This window comes from Volvox carteri (assembly GCF_000143455.1).
Source record: "Volvox carteri f. nagariensis unplaced genomic scaffold VOLCAscaffold_13, whole genome shotgun sequence".
NCBI lineage: Eukaryota > Viridiplantae > Chlorophyta > Chlorophyceae > Chlamydomonadales > Volvocaceae > Volvox > Volvox carteri.
Genome location: NW_003307556.1, coordinates 1,118,975 through 1,132,837, shown reverse-complemented (window position 1 = coordinate 1,132,837; position 13,863 = coordinate 1,118,975). Strand labels below are relative to the sequence as shown.

The window sequence follows — 13,863 nt, the reverse complement described above, 5'->3', positions numbered from 1 at the left end:
TAGCCTTCTGCAGAGGAAGCGAGAAGCCAGGATAAGTGCCGGGGGCCGTGTGGAAGCTTTTGCCGCCAGGTGACTGGAATGTGCTTTAATTGTCGCGCCTGACAAGACCATAGGTGCAACACAATGTTGGGGTCCAAGGAAGTCGACCGATGCAGACGGCACTGCCTATGACACAGTTTTGCCTGGCCTTTGTGGGCGCAAAAAATGATAATGCTTGGGGAGTCCTATACTCTTGTACAGCTTCGGGGAACTCAGCAATGTTCATCCCCACCCAGCCGGAGGCATGGCATGCATCCCACTTGTACCGGACTTCTAACGGCCATCGGGCACCTCGTGACACTGTAGACAGATGGACCAGACACTGGGCGGTGGACTGTGGCCCCATTTTCAGATTTTTTTTGAAGCTTGCCTTCCCACAGCGATCAGCACTAGCATTGTACAGTGCAGGTACAGCCTTGCCGTCGACCACCGTGCCATGCAACCCGGGACTCTTCAATCCGCTGGCTGTCAGCTCGGCAAGCCCAGAACTCCCAAACACCATATTGAAAACGTTACACACGTTGCGATAAGAAAAGACATTGCGTCGGAAAAGATAAGGACAGATCACAGGGTGCTGGGTTCAAAATCCTGATTTGCAATGCTTTCGTTCGGTTATGACGTTTTACCCCACAGCCGTTTTACCCCACAGCCCCCCAATTCACCCGCGGGATAGCCCGAGATCACAACTGGGAGCATATCCATCGACCCGACACGGCATTGTGTGGGAATACCTAAAGCTGAAGACCGCCACCATCTATCAAGGACACAGGGTCAATATACGACCCACATGCCCATGGCAATATTCCTGCATCTGCCGAACAGCCAGCTCAACGTCGAGCCCGTGCACTTGCGCTCCAGCCGTAAGACGCAGCAAGCAGCATAATATTTGAAGCTGCCGGTCCCATTTCCATACACGGCTGCCTAACCGAGACGCATGCCTTGGAAGCCTCACCTTGCATCCAATCCTGCTACTGTCGTCATGTACACAACAAACGCCAAATGAATACATGCGAAACAAAACAACAACCTTACGCGCGCACACGTAGGCAATTCCCCCATGCAGGTAGCATACAGGAGCTCTAGGGCTCCAAAGTTGTTTTCGCGTTATCTGCGTGTCCAGCAAAGCCTCATGCCTCCACCTTTATTTCGCCCATCGGTTGCCCCCTGCAAGCTCACCGCCTGGTGGTTGATCACCCCCAAATCGGACCCGTGATTCTGGACAAACATAGGAAGCTTGCCGCCGTTGGGCCTCGCCAAAAGCCAAAGGCAGCATGCAGCGATGGCTAGCCGCATGTGCTGAAGCATTGCGCCTGCTGACACCTACTGCCTAGCATCATTGCACTGTTGCTTGGTATCCATGTGCGCAAACAACAAGGAGCAACGCGTCCAAGAGGCAGCGCTCGTTGTACGGCTTCCAATCTGCCGCAGACCCCACTGCGCTCTCCTGGTTTAACAGGATTGGCTGAAGGTCGGAACGACGTGAGGCCCACCGTTTTCGAGAGTGCGGGAACTGGTTGCGCAGCCAAGCGAGAGGATGCCAGGAAACAGGTACGCCGACACGGGATGCCTCGACCCAGCGTCAGCGACGAGTATTTCAGCACGGGCCTTGAGCTTGGCGGGTTGCAGAAGCGTCACTCTTTAGTAGATCACAGCTGAGAACAGTGCCAAAGGCAGCCGCAAAGGCTCAGCCGTCAGAGCTGCTGTTGACCCTTCAGTCGCTCTAGGTACTGTGCTACCACGCGCTCCGTGGTATCCACGATTGCCTGAGTCTGCGTCTCAATTTCAATGTTGACGCTGTCGCCGACACCCTTAACTCCAAACACGGTTACGCGGATGGTCTCGGGAATCAGGTACACCGTGAACTTGTTGTCCCACACCTCGCCAATGGTGAGGCTGCAGCCGTCCACGGCGATGTAACCCTTCGGAAGTATGTATTTCATAAATCCCGTATTGCTGACCTCAAAGGTAAGGCGCCTGTTATTCTCCGTCTGCTCGACGGCGGCAATCGTCGCGGTGCAATGGACGTGTCCCGACACGTTGTGCCCACCGATCTCATCTCCAACCCTTGCTGAACGCTCAAAGTTGACAACGCTGCCTGTCTTCAACCCCCCAAGGTTTGTGGCTCGTAGCGTCTCCATCATGATGTCGAAGCTAAGAGTGTCACCGTCAATCCTTGTGACGGTTAAACATGTCCCGTTAACAGCAACGCTAGCACCAGTCTTAATACCATCCACCTTGCCGTGGGGAAAGCGTATGTCAAGGCAGGAAAATTTCTCCTTGCTGTCGATGGCCGTGACGTTGGCTGTGCCTTGCACAATTCCAGTAAACATGCTTGTGACCGACAATTGTTCCCGGCGTGCCCTGCTGGGCCGGACTACCCTAACTGTCGTCGCTCGGGAGCTCGCCGTAAAAGCCTGGAAGCAAGCAGAGTTATGGTGGCGTTGTGTGAGCATCTATCTCAATTGTGTCTTCCTTTTCACTATTTTGGTCAAACCATGGCTATATCTTGTGCGACCATACATTGCTTTGTGCGACCTTCTGGTTCTGGAGCGGTGCCGGTTCCTCGCCGTCCTGAATGCCGGTTGGGCGGGAGATGCATACCATGCAACAAGTTGCAATATTTCTATTGCATTAGAAAAACGCGAAATAAGTGTTACAACTTAAAGAGCGAGCGCAAAAGTGTTCGAGTTCAGCGGGTTTCAAAAACTGCATACAACCGGGTTTTAAAAAGGCGTGCGACCCACCGATACGCATACGCATGGTGCAGCCGTGGGCTGCGGGTCGATGCGGCTGGCAGGGTTATGTGGACGTAGAGAATAGAACATATTGGATCAGGGTTTTGCGTGCCTCCGTCGCCCTGACAACTATCAGTTCCACCACTTCAATAGCGAAAGGATGTCACCGTCAAGGAGGCCGCGTGAACGCGCACGTTGGTGTTGCAAAAACTGATGCGGGGGTTAAATCCTCTTCTGAAAATCTGCTGAAATTGGGAAACCACCCTTACCAAATCGACACCCAAGCCCCTCCTCGACACGCTCCGTATTTCTTCATTTCATGAGCCATTAAAGTCTCATTAACATTCTGACGTCAGATTAGTCTATCTGCGAGTATCGCTATTGTTTAGACTAGCGCAGTAGACCCAAGGACCCATTTCACATATCACACCGGGGGGCCCCACATCCCATTCGCTCTCCGTGCGTTCAACCACTCCACCTTTCCCCCCTTTAACCTGTCCTCTCGCTGCCGACACACCAAACATATGGGGCGAGGAGCGGACTTCGCACCCTGTCCTTGCTAAAGGTCCCGCAATGCATAAATGCGACATTGCATGAATGCGGGCTTCCAGGCCCTGACCGGGCTCTGACCGGGGCATGCCGGACACGAAAAACAAAAACACTGCTGTCCTCTGGACTGCATCCGCCCGTCCCTAGCTGGCCGTTCGTGGCGGACAACCGAATTCAATAATGGTTCCGTAGGAAGTCAACGTCAACCGCTAACTAGTCCGCACGCCGTTACATAACGGCTGATAGGTCACCAACGTATGGGGGCCGCAGGGGTGTGCGCCCTGCAAAGCTATGCCCATTGCGGCAAAAGCTCTTGGCGTGTGAAGTGCTGCCGCTACTTATAGGGTTGCCCCCAGATCGATCTCATGCAATGCGGAGTTCATAATCACTGGCAATCAGGGCTATTGCTAGTCGCACGATAACTCACCATGTGCCACCTGTGCGGGAAATGTGCCACCGGCGGCATTCCCTGAACCGCAGGAGGGCCAACTGCTGCGCCGCCGTAAGGGGCATTCACGCCGCATTCCCTTCCCACACCCACACGCGGATTTCCACATCGCCCCCCTCCCTTCTCCTCCTCACACCTCACCTCCCCAAAGTTTGTACGGCCTTCACCCCCTTCAAATATAAGAGAATCACACGGCGCACACAGAGCATTAGAGCTCATCGCCCGCAATAACCCCCATCCCCATCCGCAGGCATAAATGAAAATTAATATTACCAATCGTAGTAATATAAAGTCGAATAACAGGCGTTAATAGGCTGTGGGATACGCCAGTGCTGCTTTTACCACGCGCGCCTTGAAATGGCAACCTTGCCCTAAGGCCCTACCGGGTAACCAACCCCCGCCCGGGTAACCCCCAAATCTCCACTTTCCCTCTCCGTAACAGGGACACTTTCCTTCCCACATTTCCACTATCGGCTGAGCTGCTTTGCGAACGCATCTCAATGACGCTCGTGTGCCTTCGTCGGACCTGTCCTTCCCGCGCCCTTCTCACACCAGGAGGTCTCCCGGCACCATCGGCACGGTGCAGGTCGAGGGCAGCCACGCAACCCCTCCACCGCAGCCAACCCCAGGCGCTGAGACCGCCGAAACTTCACCACAGCCATGAGCACCAGCAGTAGCAAGTACCGAGTTTATCGTTGTTGCCGAGAGGAACGCCGCCAGCACCTCCCCCGGGGCCTCTCCAAGACTGCGGATGTACACGTAGGCGACACCGGCGGCAGTCCAGGAAAAGCCGCATTGGAATTGGCCTAGCTGTTGGGGGGGCAATGTTGGTGAGGATCAGAATGGGAAGACCGGATGGGAATGAGCGTGAGGAACTGGAGGACGGGTCGCGGAGTGTGTAAGATAGTGTGTGTCGTTGCGATGGCCAGTTGGAGATGTGGAGGGGCACCCACGCCCAGACACACACCCGCACCCAAACACACACCCGCACACAGGCACAGATATATCCACTTACTATATTGCCCAGGGAGCCATTCACCACGCGTGTGCATTAGGCTTCCGATCACCAAGAGAATCCCCCACATTGCTTCTTGTACATTCTTTCCTTGGCAGCAGCTTCACTCGTTCGTGGTTCGTCTTTCCCCCACTTGTAACCCCTTGTCTCTCCTCGAAACTCGAGCCACTAACCCACCCCTGCATGCTCCTCCACCCAATCAGAGAAGTGACAAGCTGGCAACCCATCCCGACTTACGCCCATCGTCCTTGCCTAGCTAGCCATTTCTTTCAACTCCCGAACCCCCCAATCCGCTAAAATCTCCCTTGTCCCCTCCAGGTCCAGCCCCCTCCGACCTCGACCTACCAGGGTCAACGGCGACGGGAAGGGCAGCGCACGCGAAGTGACCAGCACCCGGAACCTGGGGTGGCAGTACAGCCTCTCCGCAATGGCCCGACATGCGGCTGATGAGAAGGCCGTGGAGCACAGGAAGAAGACGGAGCCATCGGCGAGGTCCGCAGCCATCAGGTCCTCGCAGCGCAGCTCCACCGGACTAAGAAGCAGCCCACCCCCGCGCTGACCACCACCATGGGACCCTCCCTGGAACATCCAGTCCTCCTCAGCCATCGCAACCAGCGATGATTCAGGGGCTGTCCCCGGGCCATGAGGACGCAGCATGAATGTTCGCGCCACCTCGCCATCGGATGTCGATGGCCCTGTGATCCATGGGCCGGTCCCGTGCCCATCGCGTCCATTGTGCTCGTCGTTGAGGTGGGCCAGCTGCGCCGCCACCCAGCAGGCTTCTTCGTGGCGGCTGGCGGACAGCTCAATGCCCACACAGCGGCGCAGCCTGGCGGAGCAGGCCACCTGCAGCACCAGGCGACCTAGGCCACTGCCCAGGTCGACCAGGACCTGAGCGAGCGAAGAAGGGAGTGGAGAAGGGAGTGGAGAAGGGAGTGAAGAAGGGAGTGGAGGAGGGAGTGGAGAAGGGAGTGAAGAAGGGAGTGGAGGAGGGAGTGGAGAAGGTAGTGAAGAAGGTAGTGAAGAAGGGAGTGGAGAAGGGAGGGAACGGGGGCAACCATTTATGAATGTGTGGGACAGGGGGATATGCCTTCGCCCGTGGCCACTTTCCTGGCTTGTGTGATCCCGCCTTCCCCTTTGTTGCGCCCTTGTCGTTTCATCCGAAGGGCAATTCCTCCGAATCCAATGGCGGTGCCAACTCCACAAACCCCTGGTCGGTTCGCAGGCCACAGTAGTCAACTATTCCAACATTCATCGGTAAGGGGACGGCCCACTTTACGATTCACCCTCGTTCCGGTTGACGAACTGGCCCTAAGGGTCTTAAAAGCCATAGGGATTCTAGGGACAATCGTGAAGCGCTTTTAACCTTATCTTGTGGCGGTGTGTTACCGTTCTTGTCGCCTCCATCCAAGGGGAAAAAGGCATTGGCCTTAAGAAGGTCCCGAGCGGGGCCGAGGGGAAGGGGGAAGGCGCTTGGCGCTGCATGCATGTGCGTGTGGATTCATTAGACATGCTGTGAAAGTACGTGGCGGAACTCGCAGGGAATGGACACGACGGCGGAAAGGGGATACTCACGTCATCGGGTCGTAGGGGCACTCTGCGCAGGAATTGCGTCACGCCCTCTCCGGTGATCTCGCCGTAAGTAGGGGAGCCGCCAGTGGCCTCCACCAGAGCGGCTTCCCTGGACAGGTGAGGATGAAGGGTTGTGTTACAGGTAATGAAAGGGCAGAGCAAAGGGCGTCATGGCCTGCGTACCCGTGCTGATATATTCGCAGTCCCTCTACCCAAAGCGATGGCTTGATGGCGAGTTTGGCATGTGAGGTAGTAGCTGGCGAGACCCACATCGCATGGAATCCCACAACGATACATGAGGTGCGACCCTGTCGCAAACCGTGGACAAGTCAAGCCTATAAGGGCGAAGCCCACAGAAAATAAATATAGCTCTCCTCACGGAATGGCTAATGAAATCCAATCAAGGGAAATACCTTTTGGGAATGACGTATCCTCCCTTTGACATGAAAACTTCCTCGGCATCGTCGTACAGCGCGTCGAAAACCTGAGACATTAGGCTAGCCTCGCCATGAGCGTCCAGGTTTTCAGCAAATGCAGCTGCATCCTTGTGCATGCTGACCGCCAGGCAGCTGTCTGTGATGCGTTTCAGTACTTCCAAGCAGTCTCCACGCGATAGGAATACATCGGTACCGCCATGTTTAATACTGTCTGAAGCTATGGAATATTTATTCGACTCCGTCACCAGGGTTGACGATAAGGGCGCCGCCGAGACTGCTCGTCTTCGCTGCCGTGAGTCAGGCAGGGAAGGTGCATGGTCAACGCTGGATCGCGCGTACTTATAAACAACAGCTCGCTTGAAAAACATTCTCACAAAGCTAACAACCCTTGGAAGGATGCAAAGCCATCAACATAAATATAGAGCGTATCCTAGCCACCTATCGCTTATTGAGCATCCAATAAGGAAATCCATTTAGTCGGTGGAGAGAAATATTTTCTGGTTGATAAAGTATGCCTAACCGGTTTGGTAGTTCAGTTGGTACAGGTAGTGTTTGCTTGGACAGACAAGGGTAAAAGAAGGACATCCAGCAAGCGTGCGGAGGTGCGATGACGTCGTGAAAATAGTTATGTATTCAGCATCTGATCTGTGATAGCAACAGTAGGCGTCCCGGCCAGGAAGAACCCTATATTCGAAAATCGGCGTACAGATTTCTGCCGGCCTTTAGGAAGATACCTTAATATAGGTGTAGGATGAATGATTCCATATCAACTGCAGCTTGTCCAGGCACAATGCTTCTTGCCCGGTTTCCTGCGCCCAAAACAGCTGCATAAATAGCCCCTGCCCCATGGTGGCAGGGTTCAGCCCACTTGGACCATATCAACACAGCGCATTAAGACGAGTCCTCATTCAGACAACCAAAGGCTGTCCTGCTTGTTCCATCAATCAACGACACCCACCCGCATTACCTAACCGCCCCTGCCGTGGCGACAACCTTTCCTAAACCATTTAAGCCCTCCTACTCAGCCCACGATGTACAGTGTCCTTTTTACACTGAAGATTTAGAAACAACCACAACCGCAACCACCTGCAGCCACCAAAAACGCACCACATGTGTGTCGAACGGTTGGGGTCAATGGTCATAACCTTCTGGACCCTCCTAAAGGGAAATGTACGCGACATAAGCGTTGATTATGATAGTTCAGGCGCTTCGTGCCAGACGGCGCACTCCTAGTGTATCCTCACATCGCATTCCGTACAGCCGTGTAGGTACCTCAGCAAGTCAGCACGTCAAGATCGATGCCCATGCCGTAGCGGAAGCCTCACAATTCCAGATGACGTCAGGGGCCACCCCCAGACCCATGGGCCAGTCCACACTGCACGTCTTAAGTTGTGCAGGTCTCCAGAGGCCACTAGCTCGCGCGCGAGTCTCGTGCGGATCCGCCTTCCACCTGGCCTGCCCCAGCCACATCGCGCAGTCCCGCTCAGCTCCGCTTTAAGTCATTCGGTAAACTCAACCTACTCTGCGCAGTGCGGCCCGGCCGTCACTGCAATCCATGGCCCCAGCATCACCCACACGCAATGGAAGCAGTTCCCGCGCCATTCACGTGGTAGACTCACTACATCCATTCCCATTGCCACTCCGTCCTGCAGCTTTTCAGGAACCCCCTGTCCCCGCGTTTCCTTTACCGTACCGCCGCGGCCTGACGCCGATCCTCAATAACCCTCCCCACCAGCTCAGCTTATTGCTCAGCTCAGTTCCCTGCTCCGAGAGCCTCAGACCTCGCCTTGGTCGTGCCCTCGTCGCCACCAAGGCAGCACCGCCCGGCAGCGCGCTGCTGCCGCGCCCAGCTGCGGTTTGAAGGCGGTTGCGTGGCGCGCCAAAATGCGCCGCTCCCGGTACTCCAGGTTCCGCACCCGGAGCACGTAGTGCTGGAACTTGGTGCGCGGTAGGAAACGGCGCACCATCAGCTGCGGGTGCGTGGGTGTGTACGTATATTATGTATGCCATGTAAAGTCATGTATGTTATGTATGTCATGTTTATTATGCATGTATGCATGCATGTATGTATGTATGTGTATGACGGTGAGCGTGGGGGGGAGGGCGCGTGAAACATGGTGCGTGAGGGCAGGAAATGGCGACAGTAGCAGTGATCAGGTAGCATGGGACTTGCGTCTTGGAACTCCTCTTGGGACAGGCGACCACCTTCACGCGGCAGGTCCGTCCCCACTGCTTGCCGACCACTTACATTTCCGTCGAGGCCGTGCCTCCGCCACCCAGCCCAACACGTGTACACGCGCCCACCCTCACTCTCTCCTCACCTCCGACAAGTAATCGATGTCCTGCGAGGGCCCCCCCCCTTCGTGACGGTACAGCGTCCTGGCGGCCACCGGGGGGTGCGGTCGGTGGATGATCCACACGTCGGGAAGCACCCAGAACCGGAAGCCACGCCGAACAGAGTGAAGCACCTGACTGAACTTGTCAGCGTACCAGCCCCGAAACCGCTCGTCGTACGGGAACGTCACGTCCCTGCGTTCCATCAACCGCCACACTTGGAATTCACTTGTCATGATGTGAAGATGGTGATGAAGGTGATAGCTAGACGGCCTGACACTGGCCAAGGGCAGCCATCCCCGGCCCTGCCCGGTCCAGCCTTGGCGGATAGAACCCCGGAAAGCCGTATGACGACCTTACTCGACATAATGCCGCGTGAGCCTTCGACCCAACCCCCTTCCCTGCCTCCCAAACCCAGGGGCCATCCGCGCGCGCTTCTCCAAGTAACGTCTATGTAGGGAAGGTGCGCGCTTGTCTTTCCGTTCTTTTCGCCTGCCCGGCCGCCTGACTGCTCCTTATCTCTCTACCAGTCCTTCTGCATGGGTCGGGAGTGAAGCATGAAGGAAACGCCGCAGGGTCCCCTACCTCGCAGTTACGAACCAGGGCTCGTAACCTTCCGAGTATGGCACTGGATACGGCACATCCGCTGCGAAGAAGCGCTCGTAGTCGGTGGGTCCATGTCCTCCGGCAAAGTCATACACGTCGAAGGGGTGCAGGGGCCCGGCTGCCGCCTCCGCAGAGAACGCAGCGTCTGTAGCCGCATCGGTTCCACGAAGGTGCCGGCCTGAGTCAGCACGTTCCCGCTGAGTACCAACCCCCAACAGGCGCCTCTGTCCGCCACTGCCGCCGCCGCCGCCGCTGCTGCTGCTGCTGCCACCGTTCACCGCTTTTGCCCATGCTGCCGAGCTGCGCCAGAGCCTTTCCAAGGTGGTCTTGTCGCCTGGGGTTCGATTTTGCGGTCCCCGTGCACGTGTGTGTGTGTGTGTACGTCGTGTGTGTTCAAGGGCATGTATTCAAATAGGTTGTTTGCAGTTGCAGGAGGGGGCATACGGGTGGGGGTGGTTATTAAACAGGTCATTTGGTCGCCTGGTGCACCCTGCTGCTCACTTACTCGTGTGCTGTAAATCCCTGACTACAATCATCTAAAGCGGTTTCGGTAAGCCATCCCCATGGCCTCCGACTAAACACCGCCAGAGAGCCGACACGAACACCACCTTCCTCCTTCCTCCACTTCGCAAACATCTTTCTGGCCGCCCTAAGCGTTGCGGTTCATTCTCAGATTAGTCCCAAGTATTGCTCACGAAAAAGGTTACAAACAAAAATATACAACAATGTACGATATCGTATAGCATGATACGGCACGTACCTGCCAGTGCCGAGTCAACTACCACCTTGGCTGTGTGGTCGTCCAGCCCTCGACGTGTCTCCCAAGCCGGAAGCACCCACAACACCCGATGGTCCCGAGCGCCCTCCAGAAGCTCCGAAACCCTGAAATCCGAGCATGAAACCGCGAAACACCAAATGTCAAGTTCGGGGACACACCCCGGTGGACTAGCGACCGAGTTCGAGAATGAGGACGTCGTGATTGCCACAGGCCACAGCCTCGGCCTCGGAGTTTGACTTGGAAGCAGTTCCTCGCTTATTTCGAAAAGGCTGTACGGGCCAAAAAGGCAGCAAGACGAATGGTCGCCTCCCCCGCTGCCCCCCTCCCCACTGCAGTTCCCTCTGGCCCTTCATCCCTGCATCCTTCGTCCTCCGCCACTTCGTCCCGCTGCCCGCCCAACCCGCTGCGCTTCCGCTCTTCCCCCTAGCCTTCCACCGGCCCCAGCCCATGCAACCCAACCAATGGCCACCCTAAACACCTCTATCGAATCTTTCCCCCGCATCCTTTCGTAATCCCTCCCCCTCCTTGCCGTGCCTCGTTGGGATCCACTATACCCCTCACCGGTATCACTGTCCACCACGCCCACCCACTAACCCGCCTGGAGCCCACCCAGCCCACCCCGCCACCCAGACCATGCCACCACCCAGCCCATCACATCACTCAGCAACCCACCTGCTGCTATTGGCCGCCAGCTGCCCTAGGCTCCTGCTAACCGACAGGTCCGCATCCACCATGGCCGCCAGGGGGGTGCGCACCGGCAGCAGCGCGGCATTGCGCAGTGCGTTTGTAGGCATGAGGGCAGCCAGGGCGGGGTCCGCTAGTCGCTCCGTGTACAGGGCCAGTACCAGTGAACACGCAGCGGGGGAGGACTCCAGCCGGGAGACGGCCGCCTGGCAACCGGGAGGTGACGACGTCGGAGAAAGTGAAGAATGGATGAATGAATGGAAGTGAAGGGGGAATTCAATGTGGATGGTGGAAGGCATGGGAAAACTCAGTGGATGGGTGAGAGTGAGGTGGTTCCTTTAGCTGCTGGATGAACGGGATTCCAGTCGTGTATCGGGGTTCGCGCGGTGAATGATAGGGTGGAGAGGGCAAAGGGGCGTTATGTCAGCACTGGGGTGTGCGCCGCTGTCGCTGCTGTCACCACGGCTGCTGCCGGACCTGCCCCTCCCACCTGCAGCTTACTGAGCGCCTCCGCCAGCAGCTGGCCGTTGCGGTGCTGCGCGGCCGTGACCTCCTGTGCATATGCTGTTGTGCTGCTACTGCGGCCGCTATGACGACCCGCCGCTGCAGCCTGCCGCCTGCCGTTGCCTCTACGAGCCACGGAGTCCGGAGAAGGCGGTAGCAGCAAAGGCATGTAGAGGGCTGCGGAGAGGGGCCCCGGGTAACTGCCGGTAAGGACAGGGGATAGGGAGGGAGGAAACACATGCAAGGAGTAAGGGGTTAATGTCGTGAGGGGTGGGGCGGGGGACCTGGAAGTGTAAAGAGGGGGCACCATCGCACTGGGGGACAGGCCCGGGGGAGCCCGGAGCCGGGGGGTAACAGCGAGGAACAGTCGGGAAGATAGCATGCGAGGCGGGCGGAGTTGTGTTGCGGTCCACACCGCAACATTGGGTTTTCATGAGGCGGAGTTACGACTACAACATTCGGTATGCGTGGTACACGACGTCCAGACGCTCCTAAGTTCTGAACAGATTCGTTTGCGCTGGTAAGGGTCGAGGCCCTTCGCGCTCCACGTCCCGCAATGTCACGTCTGGAGCTTCGGTCACCTTTTCCTTTTCCAGGGCCCTCCCTCACCTGTGGCACTGCGCCTCCAACAGCGGCAGTCGGTCCAGAGTGGCCATAGTGAAGATTGTCAGAGGTAGCTGAGACTGCTTACGAGACCACCATACACGTTCCAAGCGCAAGCTGGAGGCAGGCGACGGGACAAATGCAGCACGGGGCGGGGCGGCCACCGGGTTGGGGCTCAATAAAGGAAAGAAGCTCGTTGGGTGATCCAGCAGACCCACCGCCTCGGGAGTGTCAATGTGGGTCATGGAGTCAGCTATGGGTTAGCGAGAGGTTGGGCACCTCGCCATCCCTGGGTTGTTGGCATCCTCGAACCATCCGCACAAGGCCAGCGCAAGTCACCTACCAGCGCACCTATGACACGATCAGATGGACATCTGCCACTTACTTGACGGGCACCCCATCCAGGAAATCATGGAAGTCCGCTGGCGGGGGAAGTGGCTCTATGCCATTCGGGCCTCCGTTAAAGCAGTCCAGCAGCAGCTGAGTTGGCGGGCTGGCTTTGGACGAATTCACGAGGTCCAGCACAGTAACCATGTGCACAGTAGACACTATTAGTAATGCAAACTTTCGTAGCTTGGGCTTCGCCATGGTCGCTCCTCACGCCATCGTCTACCTCTTACACATGTCTTCACATAGCGCGGGCAATAATAGATGTGATAGTTACACATACGGGACTTTACTGTTTAGCATAGCGTACGAAAGTAACATTTGCCTCAGAGGAACATGCACAAATATGAGGCCGAAGGAGCAGCCAAGATCGCTCAGGTATGGTACAATTTTGTTACGTGTTCACAAAAATCAGAAACAGGGTATGCTTGTACATAATCTAGCATTTTTATAGGATTTCGGGCTGTCATGCAATGGCTGCCATGCTGTCGTGCTGCGCCGAGGCCTCGCACTCCCGCCGGTGCCTACCACTTGGGCTTACGAAAGTGACATAATGGTTTGCAATGTATGAGCTCCAATTGCTTACAATGTAAAGAGGAGGTCCTGCGACTGCACTTCAAACAGTTCCACCCCCTTTTGGACACCCTTTGTCAGCTTCTGATATAGCATCTGCGGTGAAGATCCATTCAGGCCGCCAACAGCAGCACGAGCTTCCTGGCCATGGCAACGCTTTATATGCACCACCAACCCTGCAGTAAAAGAGTCCCGCATGCAGCTTACCCGCCCAGGCTGCTCCACGCAGCTTGTCCGTCTGCACCAAGCTCCTCACCCCACCGGAGCCTACCGAGTACCGGGTCTCATGATGTAGCACCCGGTTTGGTGTGAGCCAGCCATCGACTTGTTCTCCATATCCATAAGTCACTGCATTTTTTCGATGGAAATCATAATCTGTACTCACACCAGCTCACCACCATATCCATAAACTACCTGGATGGGCAGTCAGCAAACCGTTCGCGATCTCTGCACTGCATTCCTGCAGCCATTCCACTCCGCTGCACATGGAACGGAACGCTCGCACCTTCCACAAGATAGCACGCGCAACCCTGTAATGCACTTCCCTATCTGTACACTTCTGCCCACCTGCCTCAACTTCTGCACGGTAGATTGCACTG

General features: G+C 56.4%; 2 protein-coding genes across 2 annotated transcripts; both read right to left on the bottom strand.

The window, feature by feature from the left end:
* Positions 1 to 1,730: 1,730 nt before the first annotated feature.
* On the bottom strand, positions 1,731 to 6,911 carry VOLCADRAFT_120730 (uncharacterized protein; the record flags this gene model as incomplete). Its single annotated transcript, XM_002949110.1, has 5 exons — positions 1,731 to 2,453; positions 3,751 to 3,792; positions 5,132 to 5,677; positions 6,362 to 6,467; positions 6,772 to 6,911. The coding sequence occupies 5 exons, from the start codon at positions 6,909 to 6,911 to the stop codon at positions 1,731 to 1,733; spliced, it is 1,557 nt and encodes a 518-aa protein (XP_002949156.1).
* Positions 6,912 to 8,570: 1,659 nt separating this feature from the next.
* Positions 8,571 to 12,892, bottom strand: VOLCADRAFT_89588 (uncharacterized protein; the record flags this gene model as incomplete). The annotated part of the gene is made up of 8 exons (XM_002949109.1): positions 8,571 to 8,765; positions 9,117 to 9,174; positions 9,715 to 9,880; positions 10,496 to 10,617; positions 11,186 to 11,403; positions 11,688 to 11,901; positions 12,311 to 12,421; positions 12,690 to 12,892. The coding sequence occupies 8 exons, from the start codon at positions 12,890 to 12,892 to the stop codon at positions 8,571 to 8,573; spliced, it is 1,287 nt and encodes a 428-aa protein (XP_002949155.1).
* Between the last annotated feature and the right edge of the window lie 971 nt (positions 12,893 to 13,863).